General features: G+C 38.1%; 1 protein-coding gene and 1 long non-coding RNA gene across 3 annotated transcripts in view; one reads left to right on the top strand and one right to left on the bottom strand.

Annotated features, from left to right (window-relative positions):
• Window positions 1-3123: 3123 nt before the first annotated feature.
• On the bottom strand, window positions 3124-9067 carry arf1 (ADP-ribosylation factor 1). Of its 2 annotated transcripts, none has more exons than XM_055203076.2 (5): window positions 8914-9067; window positions 8030-8254; window positions 7844-7954; window positions 4855-4979; window positions 3124-4765 (listed from the first exon to the last, which is right to left on the bottom strand). In XM_055203076.2, the coding sequence occupies exons 2-5, from the start codon at window positions 8172-8174 to the stop codon at window positions 4604-4606; spliced, it is 543 nt and encodes a 180-aa protein (XP_055059051.1). In that variant the 5' UTR covers window positions 8175-8254; window positions 8914-9067; the 3' UTR covers window positions 3124-4603. The 2 variants fall into 2 exon arrangements, with proteins under 2 accessions (XP_055059051.1, XP_055059052.1); XM_055203077.2 differs by lacking the exon at window positions 8914-9067 and adding an exon at window positions 8848-8906.
• The window catches only part of LOC129442806 (uncharacterized), a 37009-nt gene continuing 30775 nt past the window's right edge, over window positions 9050-15283 (top strand). Inside the window, exon 1 of the long non-coding RNA XR_008643992.2 lies at window positions 9050-9130. This is a non-coding gene — a long non-coding RNA (uncharacterized lncRNA). The remainder of the gene's footprint in view (window positions 9131-15283) is intronic.

The following is a 15283-nucleotide window of genomic DNA, read 5'->3' as shown; positions in this document are numbered from 1 at the left end:
CTGAAAACAGGTCTTTAAGTGTAAAATACCGAACTTGTCCTTTAAAATTAGAATTAGTATGTCCCATTGTAGTATTTTTGAAACGAGTATCTTTTTTGTAAGTACCTGCATGGTCTATTTCCAGGTAAAAGTGCAGATTTGTGCACACTCCTAGCACATGTCATTGCAAGAGAGAAATTTAGTGATGCTACACTGATTAAATTAAATTTTAGTGATTAAGTAAACATGAAAAAAGCGGAAATGCTTGAAAGTTTGGTTTGTTGATTATTCAGGCAATAACGGTCACTTTCGTTACGTGTGTTAGCATATGTCCCAGCAGTTAACGTTAGGCAAAATTAGGACTCAGGACATGGCTCGATATTTCAAGCCACTGCGACCTGGCCCGACGTAATATTCAGATATTTTCTTAGTCATTTACTTCTTATATTTGTCCTCTATTTTGCGTTGTGTTTCCTGACTGCTGGAATGTACTCCTGCCGTTATAATACATCGGAGTGTTTGCATTCGCATTGAGTTGCCGTGAAAGGCGGCATTCTGTTGGTTGGCACCTGGGGCCGTGCGAGAAAAGAGCAAAGCGCGGACAAAAGACAAGTGCAAAAATCCCGGCCCGTGCGCCACACACAAACCTCAAGCCGCTGGAGCAGCAGGAGTGGGCTGAACAAAAGCCACCCTGTAAAAGAGCCAACGAGATCCAGCAATAGAGAGCTGCGCCCCTCCTTTTCCCACCACTGTGCCTTCCCTACCATGTATTACTGGCTTGGCTGCATTATCCATGGCAGCCTAATCGGGCCAAAGGAACGTTGTTCCAGATTGCTTTCCCTCCCCCTAATCGGACCGAGCGCCCCGGCGCCGCTGACCGCACAGGCCCGGCAGATACCATTTGTCACTTCTGGTGAGAGGGCGAGGCGTTAGATAGACCAAGGGTGTTTCGGTAGATACGAGAGGACATCCTCACATCTAACACAATTATCAGTCCGCTCTCCCCTTAGCTAAACGCATTACCATCATAGAGACTTTCGTGGGTTAAATAGGCTACTTTTAATAAAAAATTGTTTATTGTTTAAACATTTTAGTTGCAAATCATTTTGGGGAAATTTAGGGAAGTTTGAAATTTCAGTAAATATTTTTTTCTATAAACGTAGGCTATTAAATTCTATAGCTTTCTTAAACAGTGTTGACAGTCCTACCCAGCCTTTACCTACAATAGAGGTTCTCAACTTTTTTAGACCCCCCTATTGCCCACAACAGTATTTGAAGGCACCCCACTCACAATTTCTACCAAATAAAATATATAGAGTTCCACAGGGATAACGTGAATATATATATTCACCTAAAGGATTATTAGTAACACCTGTTCAATTTCTCATTAATGTATGCATAAATGGTGTGGGACCCTTAGTGCCAATTGGGCACTGTTTAAATGCCACGGCCTACCTGAGCATTGTTTCTGACCATGTCCATCCCTTTATGACCACCATATACCCACCCTCTGATGGCTACTTCCAGCAGGATAATGCACCATGTCACAAAGCTCGAATCATTTCAAATTGGTTTTTTGAACATGACGATGAGTTCACTGTACTAAAATAGCCCAGACAGTCACCAGATCTCAACCAATAGAGCATCTTTGGGATGTGGTGGAACGGGAGCTTTGTGGCCTCGATGTGCATCCCACAAATCTCTATCAACTGCAAGTGCTATTCACGTAGAATTAAGGCAGTTCTGAAGGCGAAAGGAGTCAAACCCAGTATTAGTATGGTGTTCCTAATAATCCTTTAGGTGTGTGTGTGTGTGTGTATATATATATTAGATTATTGCAAAATAATAAGCTTTGTGTTTAACAAAAGTTTGACACTTACACGTTTTAGTCTTCACAGATGAATACAATTTTTATGACTTTTGAAGTCAAAATTCAGCCTTTTATATTTCTAGTAAATGCATTCCGAATTCATGAAATTTGTATTCATCTGTGAAGATTAACCTGTTGGACAAAACGTGTCTTTTTTACTTTTGTTAAACACAGAGATTATTTTTTGTGATAATCCAAAAGTCTATCAGAAAAATTAATGGGATTTCTGGCGAGAGAACCAGTGTTCTAAGTTCCGGGTTGGCCTACAAAAATACGACATTTCTCTGGCTTGGTATATTTGTTACAAAATAACAATTTAAATATAGATTTTTAGCTTATTTTGCAAAAAGTGGAAGTCATCTTGATGCCCCTTTTGGACCCTGCGCACACTGAATGAGGACCACTGACCTACAAGATTGCTGTGTTCATATACAAACTTTACAATGTAACGTATAAGTGTTTGAAAAACCCTTAGGGGTCGACAGGGATTAGACTAGTCCTAGACAAAAATAAATTTAAGACCTGTCCAAACCAGGGGCATAGCCAGAATTTTATTTTTAGAGGGTCCTATCTTAAAATGAGGGGGCAACTCGTATATACAGTATATATTTTATACGTTTATTGCACAGTTATAAGTTTATATAAGTTACGCACAACAACGAGTGACATGAGCTAATCCAATCAAGTTTGAAAATAGCTGCATTTTATCGCACATCATTTTGATTGGCCAATCAATCAGACTAAGAAATCAACAATCTTATTTTAAGCAATTGGAAATCTGAGGGGGCCGGACGTGTAAATGAGGGGGCCAAGGCCCCCTCGTGGCTACGCCCCTGGTCCAAACTGAAAACAACTTGCACTGACATATCTTAAAATACATCAGAGCCCCTTTTTACCTCAAAATGTAAAAAGTAATGTTTTTAGTAAGGCATGTTTGTTAAAACTAGTTATATTTCATAATTAAACTAAGACAGAGTTAATGTAATCCCTGTCCAGGAAACCACACCTTAAACCTGATGACATTAGACATTTTGAGATTGTGCCAGATCAAGTATTATTATTTGGTGTTTTAAGCAAGAATATTTTGTGTCAGTTTTAAAATATACGAATAACTTTGTATATTGACATTGTCCCAATTGTTATCCAGAATAATTGGAATTTTTATATATACAAAAAAACATTTTACTTAATTTATAATGGATCACTAACTGTTGGCCAAATTTGATTCTTGATACCTTTGCAATTGTTAAAAACCAATAACACAACATTAAAGGTCCAGTTGTACAGTAAATCTTTAATTACAGTGCATTTCTGACAAAAGACATTTACGTTAAGAGTCACACTATCAGACATATTTCACTATAAGATTCACATACAGTTTTCGACCCCAATGAATCAGTGTCTATCAAATTAAAGGTTAATAAGGAAAAAGAAAATTAAGATAAATAATTGTACAGCGGCTTTTAAGCCATCAGCCCTAACATTGCTTTAACAAAGAACGTGCGAGTCGACATGAACGTTGTATAACTGACAGTAAATGGGTGTCTCTGTAGACCATAAAGGCACCAGGGGCTACTCTAAAAAGTAGACTACTGTATATAAAACAAAATGTTCAAACGACTGTCATATTGTTTCTTAACATTCATATGAGAGACTTATAGTTGTTCTGCACCACACGTGAGATTATCTTTTAGAAGAATTGAAAAGAAATTCTCAACTGAGTTTTTAGTTTCTGACGAGTTTGTTATTGTTAATTCTAGTGGAGGTTAGACTTTACCAGTTCACGTGTACATTAGGAAGACTCTTTAAACTCCAACATTGACATTTGTTGAAGCACACATGAACATCTCAAAACAATATGTTTTTTTGTATTTTTGCTATATAACTTTAATCATAGGTGCATTCAATGCTTCAGTTTCTTTTATGAAGTAAATCTAACAAAAACATGTACAGGTCACAGTGAAATATTACACATTACAGTGAAAATAGGTAGGTGTGGGTAAAATGTCACGAAACAGATTAAAGATAAAGCTAAAAATAATTTATAAGTAAAATGTGACCTGGACATATTCTTGATGTTTTGTGAGATTCACCATGCTATAAACCATGATTAACCTGAGCCACATCGAGTTCTCCCATGCACAAAAAGTTTACAGCTGTGTATTGGGAGTTTGATAACAGACAGAAAACAATGTATGAGATGTATAGCAGGCTTAATATACATCATACCTATAGCTCCTGACAGTAAAGCTTGAGGTCATGTCAATGCTTGCCAAAGAAACGGCATAATCGTTTTTGGCTTCTCTTTCTCTAAATTGAATCAGGTAGTGTCCACACAGTTGAATTTCCTGTACTTGGTTTGAGACGCACAAAACAGCTGTTTACAGTACATGTAAGAGACAGTCATGATATAAGCACAATAACATAATACGTGTGCAAGATTCGAATAAGATCTGACCGGTGTTCTTAAAAGTCCCGATGACTCAAAAATAAACAGGAAAAAGATGGAAAGAAACGATGAAAGTTTAAGTCTACATTGCATAATGGTGCTCAGACAGCTGCCTCATAGCAAAAACATAGCTATGTCCATTAAACACGAGAGCAACGCATCTTTCGTGGCATGTATCCCCATGTAGGGCTTCTGCATTAATCAGATATGAAACAAATGCAGCTTCCAGCACCGTCTGTTTAAAAACATAAGAGTAAAGCAAGTGTTGAGAAGGTCTAAAAAGAAAGAACAGAAGAGTGAGGTGATTATTTCTGGTTTTTCAGTTGGTTGGACAACCAGTCGAGTCCTTCATAAAGGCCATCGCCGCTGGTGGCACACGCGGCCTGAATGTACCAGTTCCTGTGCCGGAGTGAGTGAAGCCCCAGCTTATCCGTGATTTCGGCGGCGTTCATGGCGTTCGGTAAGTCCTGTTGCACAAAAACATCGTCAAATCCGAAGCAACATGCAATTGGAAAGAAATGAACTGCTACATTCGATCGTGCAAATCAGTCATTACCTGTTTGTTGGCGAACACTAGCAGGACGGCTTCCCTGAGCTCATCTTCAGCCAACATTCTCATGAGTTCCTCTCGCGCCTCATTCACACGCTCTCTGTCATTGCTATCAACCACAAAGATCAGACCTAGACAGAGATGAAATCAGATTAAACACCATCTTAGGGGCTGTTTACACTTGGTATTAAGATGTGTTTTCATCGATCGGATCACAAGTGGACGAGAGAGACACATCACGTTTACACCTGGTATTTAAATCCGTCTCTTTTGTCCACTTCTGTCCTGAATACTGTGAAGAGGTGGTCTGTCGGGACGGTGGGCGAGTCTCTCCGCTGTCATTTAAACGCGAGCGGGAGTAATGACGAGTTTATATGGACGCGAACTAATATTATGTCAGAGTCCGCTGCTTGGGTTGTAAGTAAACATGCTGCACAGTGTTTTGTACATGTATATGTTTGAGCTTTCTCTGAATTTTCAGCGCAATTGATGAAATAGGATCGCGCATCTTTCACGCGCTTGCAAAATAAAAGCAGGCGCTTTAGTTTTCAATGAAAGGTTAAAAATAGCGCTGTACGCTGCATGTTCGTGCCAGAAGTCACAAAAGACGTAAACATTGTGTTCAGTACCTCAAATTATATAAATTGGCGGAGTGAAGGCGGTCGCGTGTGGCTGTTCTAACATATTCAACCACATTTGCGTTTACACTACAAAAGCAATCCGATCAAAAGGGTTTTCGACTTCCTCTGAATGTGGTTGAAAGTGGTCGAAAGTGGACGAGCTCAATACTTTTTGAACACCGTTTACACCTGGCATTAATGTCGTCCATTTGTGATCCGATCGACGAAAACGCATGTTAATGCCAAGTGTAAACAGCCTCTTCTGCCGGTTTCACACCGCAAGTGTGAACAGCGCGTAAGCGCGGCATGTTTTTTTCGATGCCCATGTTAACAAGGTAAAGCATGTACACCGCACGCGTGAGCAGCGCGTGGCAGGAGCGTCGCTGAAGCAGCAGTGCTGCGATCGTTTCGCCGTCGGCTCTATTTTTGCTGCGCTGCTCAAAGCAATATAAACGGATAAGCGTGGAATTAAAATACTCAAATAACTACTAACTAACAACTTTAGTTGTATCCTTGTACGGCAGGACAAATTCAGCAGCTTTATATGACAATGACTGGCTGAATGTTTTGTATATTATCCCAACTATATTACCCAGATCAGTTACATAATACAGTAATGCCCACTCATAATCATTTGTGTAATTCAGCATGATTCACTAGACCAGTGGTCTTGAACTTTTTTCAGGCCAAGAACCCCTTGATGGATAGAGAGGAGGAGCAGGGACCCCCAGTACATGTATCAAATTAGGACTGGATTTACATAATTTGTAATGATGGTTACATTATCAAAATATTAAAATAATAATTTTTGGTATAAACAGTCACATGCTGTTAACATACCATATAACATTTACATTTTAAACTGGGTACATGATAATCTTTTACATTTTCATTATTAGTCTATTCATACATTTTTGTTTGATGCCTAATTTTATTTCAATTTTTTTTTTAATTCAAACTATTTTATTTAAAGGACTCCCAGTGATACCACCCAAAGTTCTTTTAAGAAAGTCGCGTCACTTTGCTGCCATATTTGCAACGCCTCCAGGTCTTGATAGAACGAGACAAACAAGACCTGTTGATTCTGCGGCTGCGCATGCGTACAGTCCCTCTCCCAAAAGATTCTGATTGACGATTGGCTCTTTTACTGGGAGGCGGGACTAGAGCAGCCTTTCTGACCACTACCATAGATATGTATAAATGCTAGATGTCTCGCCAGCGCTGCTGGCCAATTGAGTGGACTGTCCGCATTTGGCGGCCATCTTTACCACTTTACCTATGACCACTACAATCTCCTCCATTCATAAAAATACCAGTGACACTTCTTATTAAAGGGATAGTTCACCCAAAAATCAAAATTCTGTCATCATTTACTCACTCTCATGTTCTTACAAACCTGTATCAAAATTCTAATGAACACAAAAGAAATTTTGAGATGTTTGTAACCAAACCGTTCGTGGACCCCATCTACTTCCATAGTATTCTTTTTCCTACTATGGACATCATTGGGGTCCCACAAACCGCTTGGTTACTCAAAATACCTTCCTTCGTGCTCATCAGAACAAAGACATTTATATGTGTTTGTAACAACATGAGAGTGAGCAAACGACAGAATATTTCATTTTTGGGTGAACTATCCCTTTCAAGCCAGGGTATCTGATTTGATCAGAAACATTTTTAGTTATGCTGGTTAAAAGTCTCCTTACATCCTGATAGCAATCACTATGTTAAAGTGTCTAAATGTATTTGTATAAATACATGTCATCTGTGAAAGGTGTAGGACCAAAAAAAAAGTTGCAATAATTGGTTGCATGCAATTTTTGCTCCTCTTCTGTGAACATGTTTTGCATGCCACTGCGAGTCCGGTTCATGCAGACATCATACGTCAAGTTACTGGGTTGATCTTTTTCACATTTTCTAGGCTGATAGAAGCACTGGGGACCTAATAATATCCCTTAAACATGAAAAAGTCAGATTTTCATGATATGTCCCCCTTAAATATCTTTGTACCACCCTGTGCCCCAGTTGAAGACACCTGCACTAGACTTTAAGAGATAACATTGTGATATGGTTTATATATTAGAATTTTTTTAAGATGAAAGGGAAGTGTAACTAAAAATGCAACTGGCAAAAGAAAAAGTCTTGAACATAGTGACAACATTAAAACAACTCATACTGAAAATAAAAGTAAACATACTCATTTTATGATGCATTAAAAATGATGACAGCAGCAATAACCAAAAAAATATTTTTTTCTACAAAAAGATTCAAACGCCTGCCAGCCCTTTTAAGTTTAACTGGCACACTGAAACAAACAATGCCATTGTAAATGTCAACTGTAACAATTTGCATCGTAAAACTGGGTAAAATCTCACCTTGTGTGTTTTGGAAGTAATGACGCCACAGTGGTCGAATTTTATCTTGACCGCCAACGTCCCAAACAGTGAAACTTATATTCTTGTACTCCACAGTTTCAACGTTAAAACCTTAAATAAAGAAGATAAATTAAATCTTTGCCTTCCTCTTCTCACACAGTGATTATATTAATTTTAATCACGTACCGATAGTTGGAATTGTTGTAACTATTTCCCCCAGCTTCAGCTTGTAAAGAATTGTCGTTTTTCCAGCAGCATCAAGCCCCACCATGAGAATTCTCATCTCTTTCTTGCCAAAGACTTTAAATAGATTTGCAAATATATTGCCCATTTTGACAGATGTTGTTTCACTTTGCTGAAACTGACCAGAAAACTAAAGAAATGAACAGCCTCTTTCTCCTTAAGGACAACCTGTGAAATACATTTAATTATTATTTCATTGACATTAATATCAATAAATTAAGCTGTGATGAAAAAATCTGCCAAAGATATACCATCCTTATTATTTAGGTAGATAACAGGACTTTTATATTGAAACAGACTGGGACTGTTTAAATGGGAAAAGTTGTAAAAAAAGCTCTTATGACAAGAATGAACATCAAAGCTGCCTAAAACTGGGATTTTATGTATGTAAATGTATGTTATGTATAAACCTATATATTAATGTTTTTTGCTAACATAAGATAGTAATGAAGCCACGAATACATTTCGCAAATATTAACATTCAAGAACGAGTAGATTAAACTGATAAGTCAATAGTCTTTAAAATCTCTCAACTTCTTACTTACAACTGAGCACAGTGTTTTGTGTAGTCTGATGTGCTTAAAACAATACGACGATACGATGTTAATATTAAATAACAAAGTTGATTAAAGCTAATAGTTTGTTGTTTCCTTTGTCACATATACACATATCTGAAGAGCTTTAATTCAACTTAACTCCGACAATCTCTTGCGAATCGTCTCCACAAGCGATATGTTATTTACACGAATTCTAACGCTTACCTTTCTTATAATCACACTTCAAAGACAAGCACTTATGTCTAGTTAAATAAGTTTTTTAATACTCACAAGGTATAAGTTTCCTCTTTAACTCCGAGGCGTTTCCTCCTTCAAGATGGCGGATTTCCGGCCACGTCAGTGCGTATCGCGTCACTTCCGTAGAAGAGAGCGCGTCGGCGAAAGGTAGCTGCAGAGCTCTCCGTAGCCGTAGGTCAGGTTTGGTACTACACCGCATAAATGACATTATTCTGGTAACCATCGACTTGTGTATGACTTTATAAAACAGGTGCGTAAAACACACACCCAAACATTTTAAATAAATGTGAATAAGTTGGTTATGTAAATTAATGTAATCCCTGCACTGTAACATACTGGGTTGTTTTAACTCGTGCTTGGGTAAAATGTAAACAAACCCAACATGTGGATTAAAATTATTTTAAAAAAGGTCCAATTACATATAATACGTTTTCAAAAATAAAGTAGTTAGCCTGTTCTGTGGTAAAACCATGGTATTTTTCTGAAGTAACCAGGACCAGTATGTATGGGTACCATGGTGCTTGATGATGTCATCATTATCTAAAGTCAGTAATGCCCAAGCAAGCACATGATATAATTCAACTCCTTGCATCTTATGCATACAAAGGCACATTATTCATTTGCTTAGAGCAGCATCAGAGTATGTTGAAAGCAGATTTTCTCTCCTCTAGAAAACTGTCTTTTCATGAGGTGTTTTCTAAGCTCAGGCTAACAGCTGCTACACCTCTGGGGGTGGAGGTTTGAGACCTCAGCTCTCACTCTCCTCCACGCTGGCACCGAAATATTAAAACTGCAGTAAGGCAGCACAATGCATCCTGTGTATTTGCTGATGGCAGGTGCATGTGGATGCTGAAAACTGCTGCAAGTACATGGAAGTACAAATTCAGATCAAACCAACTACAGTGTTTGACTGATGTTAAATGTAACGTAAAATATAATCAATTTCTTTGTAGTTTATACACATTACATTTAGCAAATGCCAAAGTTATATTAAATAAAAATTAACTTGTATTATCTTGTATTATTGTATTATTCAATGTTGCATACAGAAAATAATTTACATTATTATGTTTGACATACATATATTTAATATTTTGATGAGAATTTGGAACAAACACGTGTTAATCATCAAGTGCACATGACCCAGAAAGTAAAATAAACTGACAAATGGCCTGGCCAATATATCAATCTACCACTATCAGAAACTACCTGCTATTTGTAAATATCGAAAACACACTTGAATTTCACATGTGTCAGTAAATGAATCAGTCCACCAGAGGGGGCAGCATAGCGAGATCACAGCAGGTACTGCATGAAACTAATAAAGGAATTATTATAAGATGACATGTGTGCAGTATTAGCCCCTCAAACTATTTGAACACTTAAGACATATTTCTTTTTAAATATAATGTGTAATACGATTTTTATCTATTTTTATCTAATATTTATATTTTAGATTGAAGTACAATTTTATTTAAAAAACAGGAATTTCTGCTGTAGTTATTAATAAGCTATAAGTCTTGATTTTAAAAGCAGCTAAAATAATTGTTATCACTATATAAGTATATGTTTAGGAATATGATTTTGACTTTATGAGCTAAATCAATGCTATTTTTAGGGATTATGTGGGAAAAGTGTTTAAAATATTATACATTGAATCAAACCTCTAGATCAGTGGTTCTCAAACTGGGGGCCAGTGCGCGATGTTGCCAGGGGGGCCCCAGTTTTATGACATTTTATAAAATACATTAATTTATCATGAATTCTGTGTAATTAAACCTAAAAACCCAAAAGCACTACTTTGTATAATTTAATGTTTTTTTATTAAAATGTTGAGTTTTAGAACTGTTTGTTGTCATAATAAATTTTCTTTGTGGGGCCGCGAAGGATGCGCCATACATAAGGGGGCCGCACGCTAAAAAAGTTTAAGAACCACTGCTCTAGATGCACACCAACCAACTGAAAAAACATAAGATGTAACACCAAACTTTGGCTTTCTGGAAATCACATTGAAAAATAACATTATCACATTGAAAAAATCACATTGTAATCACATTGAAAACAACAAACAACAAACTTTGGCTTTCTAGAAATCACATAAGTAAACTAACAACAAACAGTAAGTAAATAAAGTCAGGGCAAAATTGTATTCGCTTTATTTGACAGACATTTTTGAGAGGCAGTGTAGTTTTGTAATGTCATAAAAACAGACAGCATACTTAAACCAAGCCAATATCCTGGAGCCATATTAATAAAAGCACTTAACAAGATCAAGTGAACCAGATCCAACAGCAACAAAGTCCTGTTTAGAGTGAAAGAAGAATGGAACGACCTGGAATAAGTGACAATAAGTTCATTTTGACAGGTTCACTTTCAGCAAAACACCTATATGGCTTTGTGTCAAATCACATTGCTGATTCCTTAACAATAAAAACAACTAAAGCCACCGGATTCACTCTTATGCGCACTGTTATGGAAACAGTATTCGCATGTCGTCATAATTATGTGTTTTTAGACACATGTGAGATTAGTGAAATTGCTAGAAGCTGGAGACTTAGTTTGTTACCATTTAATCTCATTCTTGTAATTTTCTGCCCATATTGGAAATATATTGATTTAATTGACTAAATTTCGGATGAAAATATAATGTAATGTAATATACATACCATTTATCCTAATAGATTAATTAGCAGTCAGAGCCAACAATGACTAAAGATAAGGGCTAAATATGTAGAATGGCAAATGGGCTCATAAATCTGTGCTGCAGGTTTTATTTATAGGGTCATTCACCACAAAAAGAAGATAATCCCCTTAGATTTGTGTATCGGTAGCATAGAGCGCTGCCTCAATGGAGGAAGACCGCCAAGGGACAAAACGGGCCTCTCAGTAGGAAATGGGGCTTGCAGCTCAGTAGGGTACAACCACGTTCCCCTCTGAGACGAGGCCTGAAGAGCAGAATATTGCACAGTGTGAGAACCGTCTGTTTTTTCAGTGGGATTGTGGGAGAATGTGTACGCATTAAGATGAGCTCGGGGTGTAGAATGCGGGCCGCGCCGGCTTTGTCAATTGAAAACTTTGGTGAAGCAACTCACCGCCTGGTGCGCTAGGCGTGTCTGTCATAATAATAATGTGAATGATGACAATAGCAAAAGTGCATCAGCGTTTGTGTCCATTGTAATAAACTGACGAGGGGCACGGACAACGAAACTCCCTTAATCGCATAGTGGTAAGCGAGTTAGCACGTAGCTTTTCGACGAAGGACGTCGGATGTAAAAGCACCCCTCTGTTCTCAGTGTTAAGGGGTGCAGGTTAGGAAACAAACAACACGATGACCACGCCCCTCCTCTCTCCTCGCTGGCTCCCCATGTTGGCAGCAGGAGTCGTTGGGCACCCTACCCCACGCCTCGCACAGTAGGGGTCAACGTTGAGAGGGGTTGGGTATGGCGAGTATAAATGCGCCTCTCAGTGTCGCCTGCCAATCACCTTTCTGTGGTGCTTACTGATAGCCTGAAAGGTCGGTAAGGGGATTTACATCGCATTTTGTGCCACTTCCGCAGTCACGCCAGGAAACGTGCCCAGCCTTCGCAATATTCCACTATGTCATCAATGGCGAGTTTCCTCTCACAACTCCGAAACATTCACGTCTGTCCTGCATAACGAATCGTGGTTTGGAGCTCAAGGCTAAAAGGGACACTCCACTTTTTTTGAAAATAGGCTCATTTTCCAGCTCCCCTAGAGTTAAACATTTGATTTTTATTGTTTTGGAATCCATTCAGCCAATCTCCAAGTCTGGCGGTACCACTTTTAGCATAGCTTAGCATAATCCATTGAATCTGATTAGACCATTAGCATCGCGCTCAAAAATGACCAAAGAGTTTCGATATTTTTCCTATTTTTAACCTGACTATTGAAAGTTACCAAGGGGACTATTTTCGGGCGCTGCATACTATCATTGCACCTGCTGCAGCCATGGTACGGCAGCAAAGTCCTTGATTATTATGCCAGAATGAGAGTATAGTCATCGGTCTTAGTACACAATGTAACTACAGAAAAGTCAAGTTTTAAATAGGAAAAATGTTAAAACTTTTTGGTCATTTTTGAGGGCAATGCTAATGGTCTAATGAGATTCAATGGATTATGCTAAGCTATGCTAAAAGTGCTAGCGCCAGACCCAGAGATCGGCTGAATGGATTCCAAAACGGTAAAGTGGAGTGTCCCTTTAAAGAAGTCTACGGCAAAGAAGTGTTTTCCTAAAATCTAAAAACTGATATCTGCTTAATCTTTTGAAATAAATTAGTTAGTTGCACAATGACATAACGGTGCTTTAAAAGGTTTTTCATAACGATGCAGTAGAAGAACCATTTTTGGTTTCACCCAATAATGCGTTAAGTTACAACCCAATGGGCTGGTTTTGTCCATTTTTGAATCACAACTGGGTTGAAATTAGGCATGGGCCGGTTAGTTTTAAGGTATACCGAGGTTTTAAACAGTCAAGGTTTCAAAACCACTAAAATGTTCTGTTATATCGTTTCCAAGGTATGAGCTGTGTTTATGAAAGTCATTATGTCATGTAATTGATTTGGTTTTTATATTTAATATACAGTACAAAAACTTTATATATATTTTTTGAAAGCATATTATAATTTAAAGGCTTTATTTTTACCTGGCATTTAAAAATAACTCATTTTAGGTTGGAATGACAATACCACAACATCGTAAAACCGTTGTATTTTTGCTTAAGGTTATCATACCGCCAGAATCCTATAGGCTACCGGCCCATGCCTCGCTGAAATTACCCGTTAATCGTACGTTTACCTAAAACTATGAATACTTAAACCAAATTGATATGATTAACAGAAGTAATAAAAAGTCAAATACGTGACACAGTGCCCGCCCTGCCCAGTATGGTTTATGGTACATTGACGCAGATATGGAGGTGTGGGATTCTGGAAAACCAGCTTTATTTGGCACAGTGTCTTTGATTGTAGTTAAAGTTCAGATTTGTAAGCCACCATTGCCTCACGAGTTTGTTTTTTCTCCGAATGAAGACTCAGACACAGCAGCCGAATTCCCCTAATGGGGTTAAAGGGAGTTTAACCATCTAAAGAAGCTCTCAACGCGTCAGAGAGCTCATCGCTCTAAGGTGGTCCAGGCGTGTCTCCTCACTGCATTTCACATCACACCAATGTCTCTTTTGATATGATCAAATCCCCAAAGAGAGGCTTTTCTCCTTGATGGGCATAATTTCTTTAATTATATTTAATCCCGCGTTTGTGGCAGAGCTAGTCTATTGATTGTGAAGCATGCGTCACTTTTGACATTTCGGAATACGGTAACGCAATTGTAAGAGTTTCACCCATGCCTCAAAAAGCCTCCTGTTGTTTTTATCAGGATCAAAACAGGGCACAAATAAATAAGGACATCTTGGTGATAATGAAACAATTGATATTTGTATTAATGCAATGTCTTGTCTGCGCCCCAACACCTGTGGTAGCTTCCAACCAGAAGACCTTTGGCATTTTCTCTCTCGTGCCGTTGCAGAGCGCACCTGTCCTCCTCAGGGCTAAATAAAATACCTCAATACCTGGCAGGCGGCAACAACCACTCATTGCCGTCTGACACGGCGGTGTGGTAATGTCTAAGGAGACTCGTCATTGAGCTTTATTAAGCCCCTCTGAATGTCGGTTTGACACACTGCGTGCGAGGTCAAAGGTGTCAGGCCACTATGAATGAGATGAGCTATACCGCACAGATTACAGCAGAGACTGAGCAACGTAATTACAAGGGCTGTTTCCACCATTAAAGGCCTTTTGAGGGACTTTATGTGTGTGTGTTCGAACTGGTGGAATGTAAGTTCAGGCAGTGCTTGATAGATCTACATGCACATCTGCATAAAATGCAGAATCGGTGATGTGCAGGAGCAGCGAAATCATTTGGAGATTCACAGGAATTTTTATGCATGCCGTAACTGATACAAAACCCAAAATGAATTCTCAGTTTTAACTTGTCCTTCTGACACACACCTTTTTCTGAGGCTAGATTTTTAATGTCTGACTAAGATAAAAAAATTCTGAATATGAATTGTTATATTTAAAACTAACTGTTATTGTACATACTTGGGTTAAGGGTTTTTAAAACGCCTAACCTAAAACCAAAATTTAAGAGCTTCAGGCTACAAACACAAACTCAGACCTTCAGTCTGTTCTGTCTTTAAACTGTTCAGACTTTTGGTTTTTGTTTTAACATTGTAGAAAATGCTTTGTCAAGCCCAATAATTTATGCACAAGATAAAAAAACTGTTTAAGTATGAAAATCTGCAGCTAATTCCACAGATTTTATTTCACAGATCTCATTTTACAGTCTGTTAATCTTCATTTTAAAACAAATCTATATTTTGTCAAAC

Source organism: Misgurnus anguillicaudatus, chromosome 2 (assembly GCF_027580225.2).
Source record: "Misgurnus anguillicaudatus chromosome 2, ASM2758022v2, whole genome shotgun sequence".
Classification (NCBI taxonomy): domain Eukaryota; kingdom Metazoa; phylum Chordata; class Actinopteri; order Cypriniformes; family Cobitidae; genus Misgurnus; species Misgurnus anguillicaudatus.
This window is presented reverse-complemented; position numbering and strand designations above follow the sequence as displayed.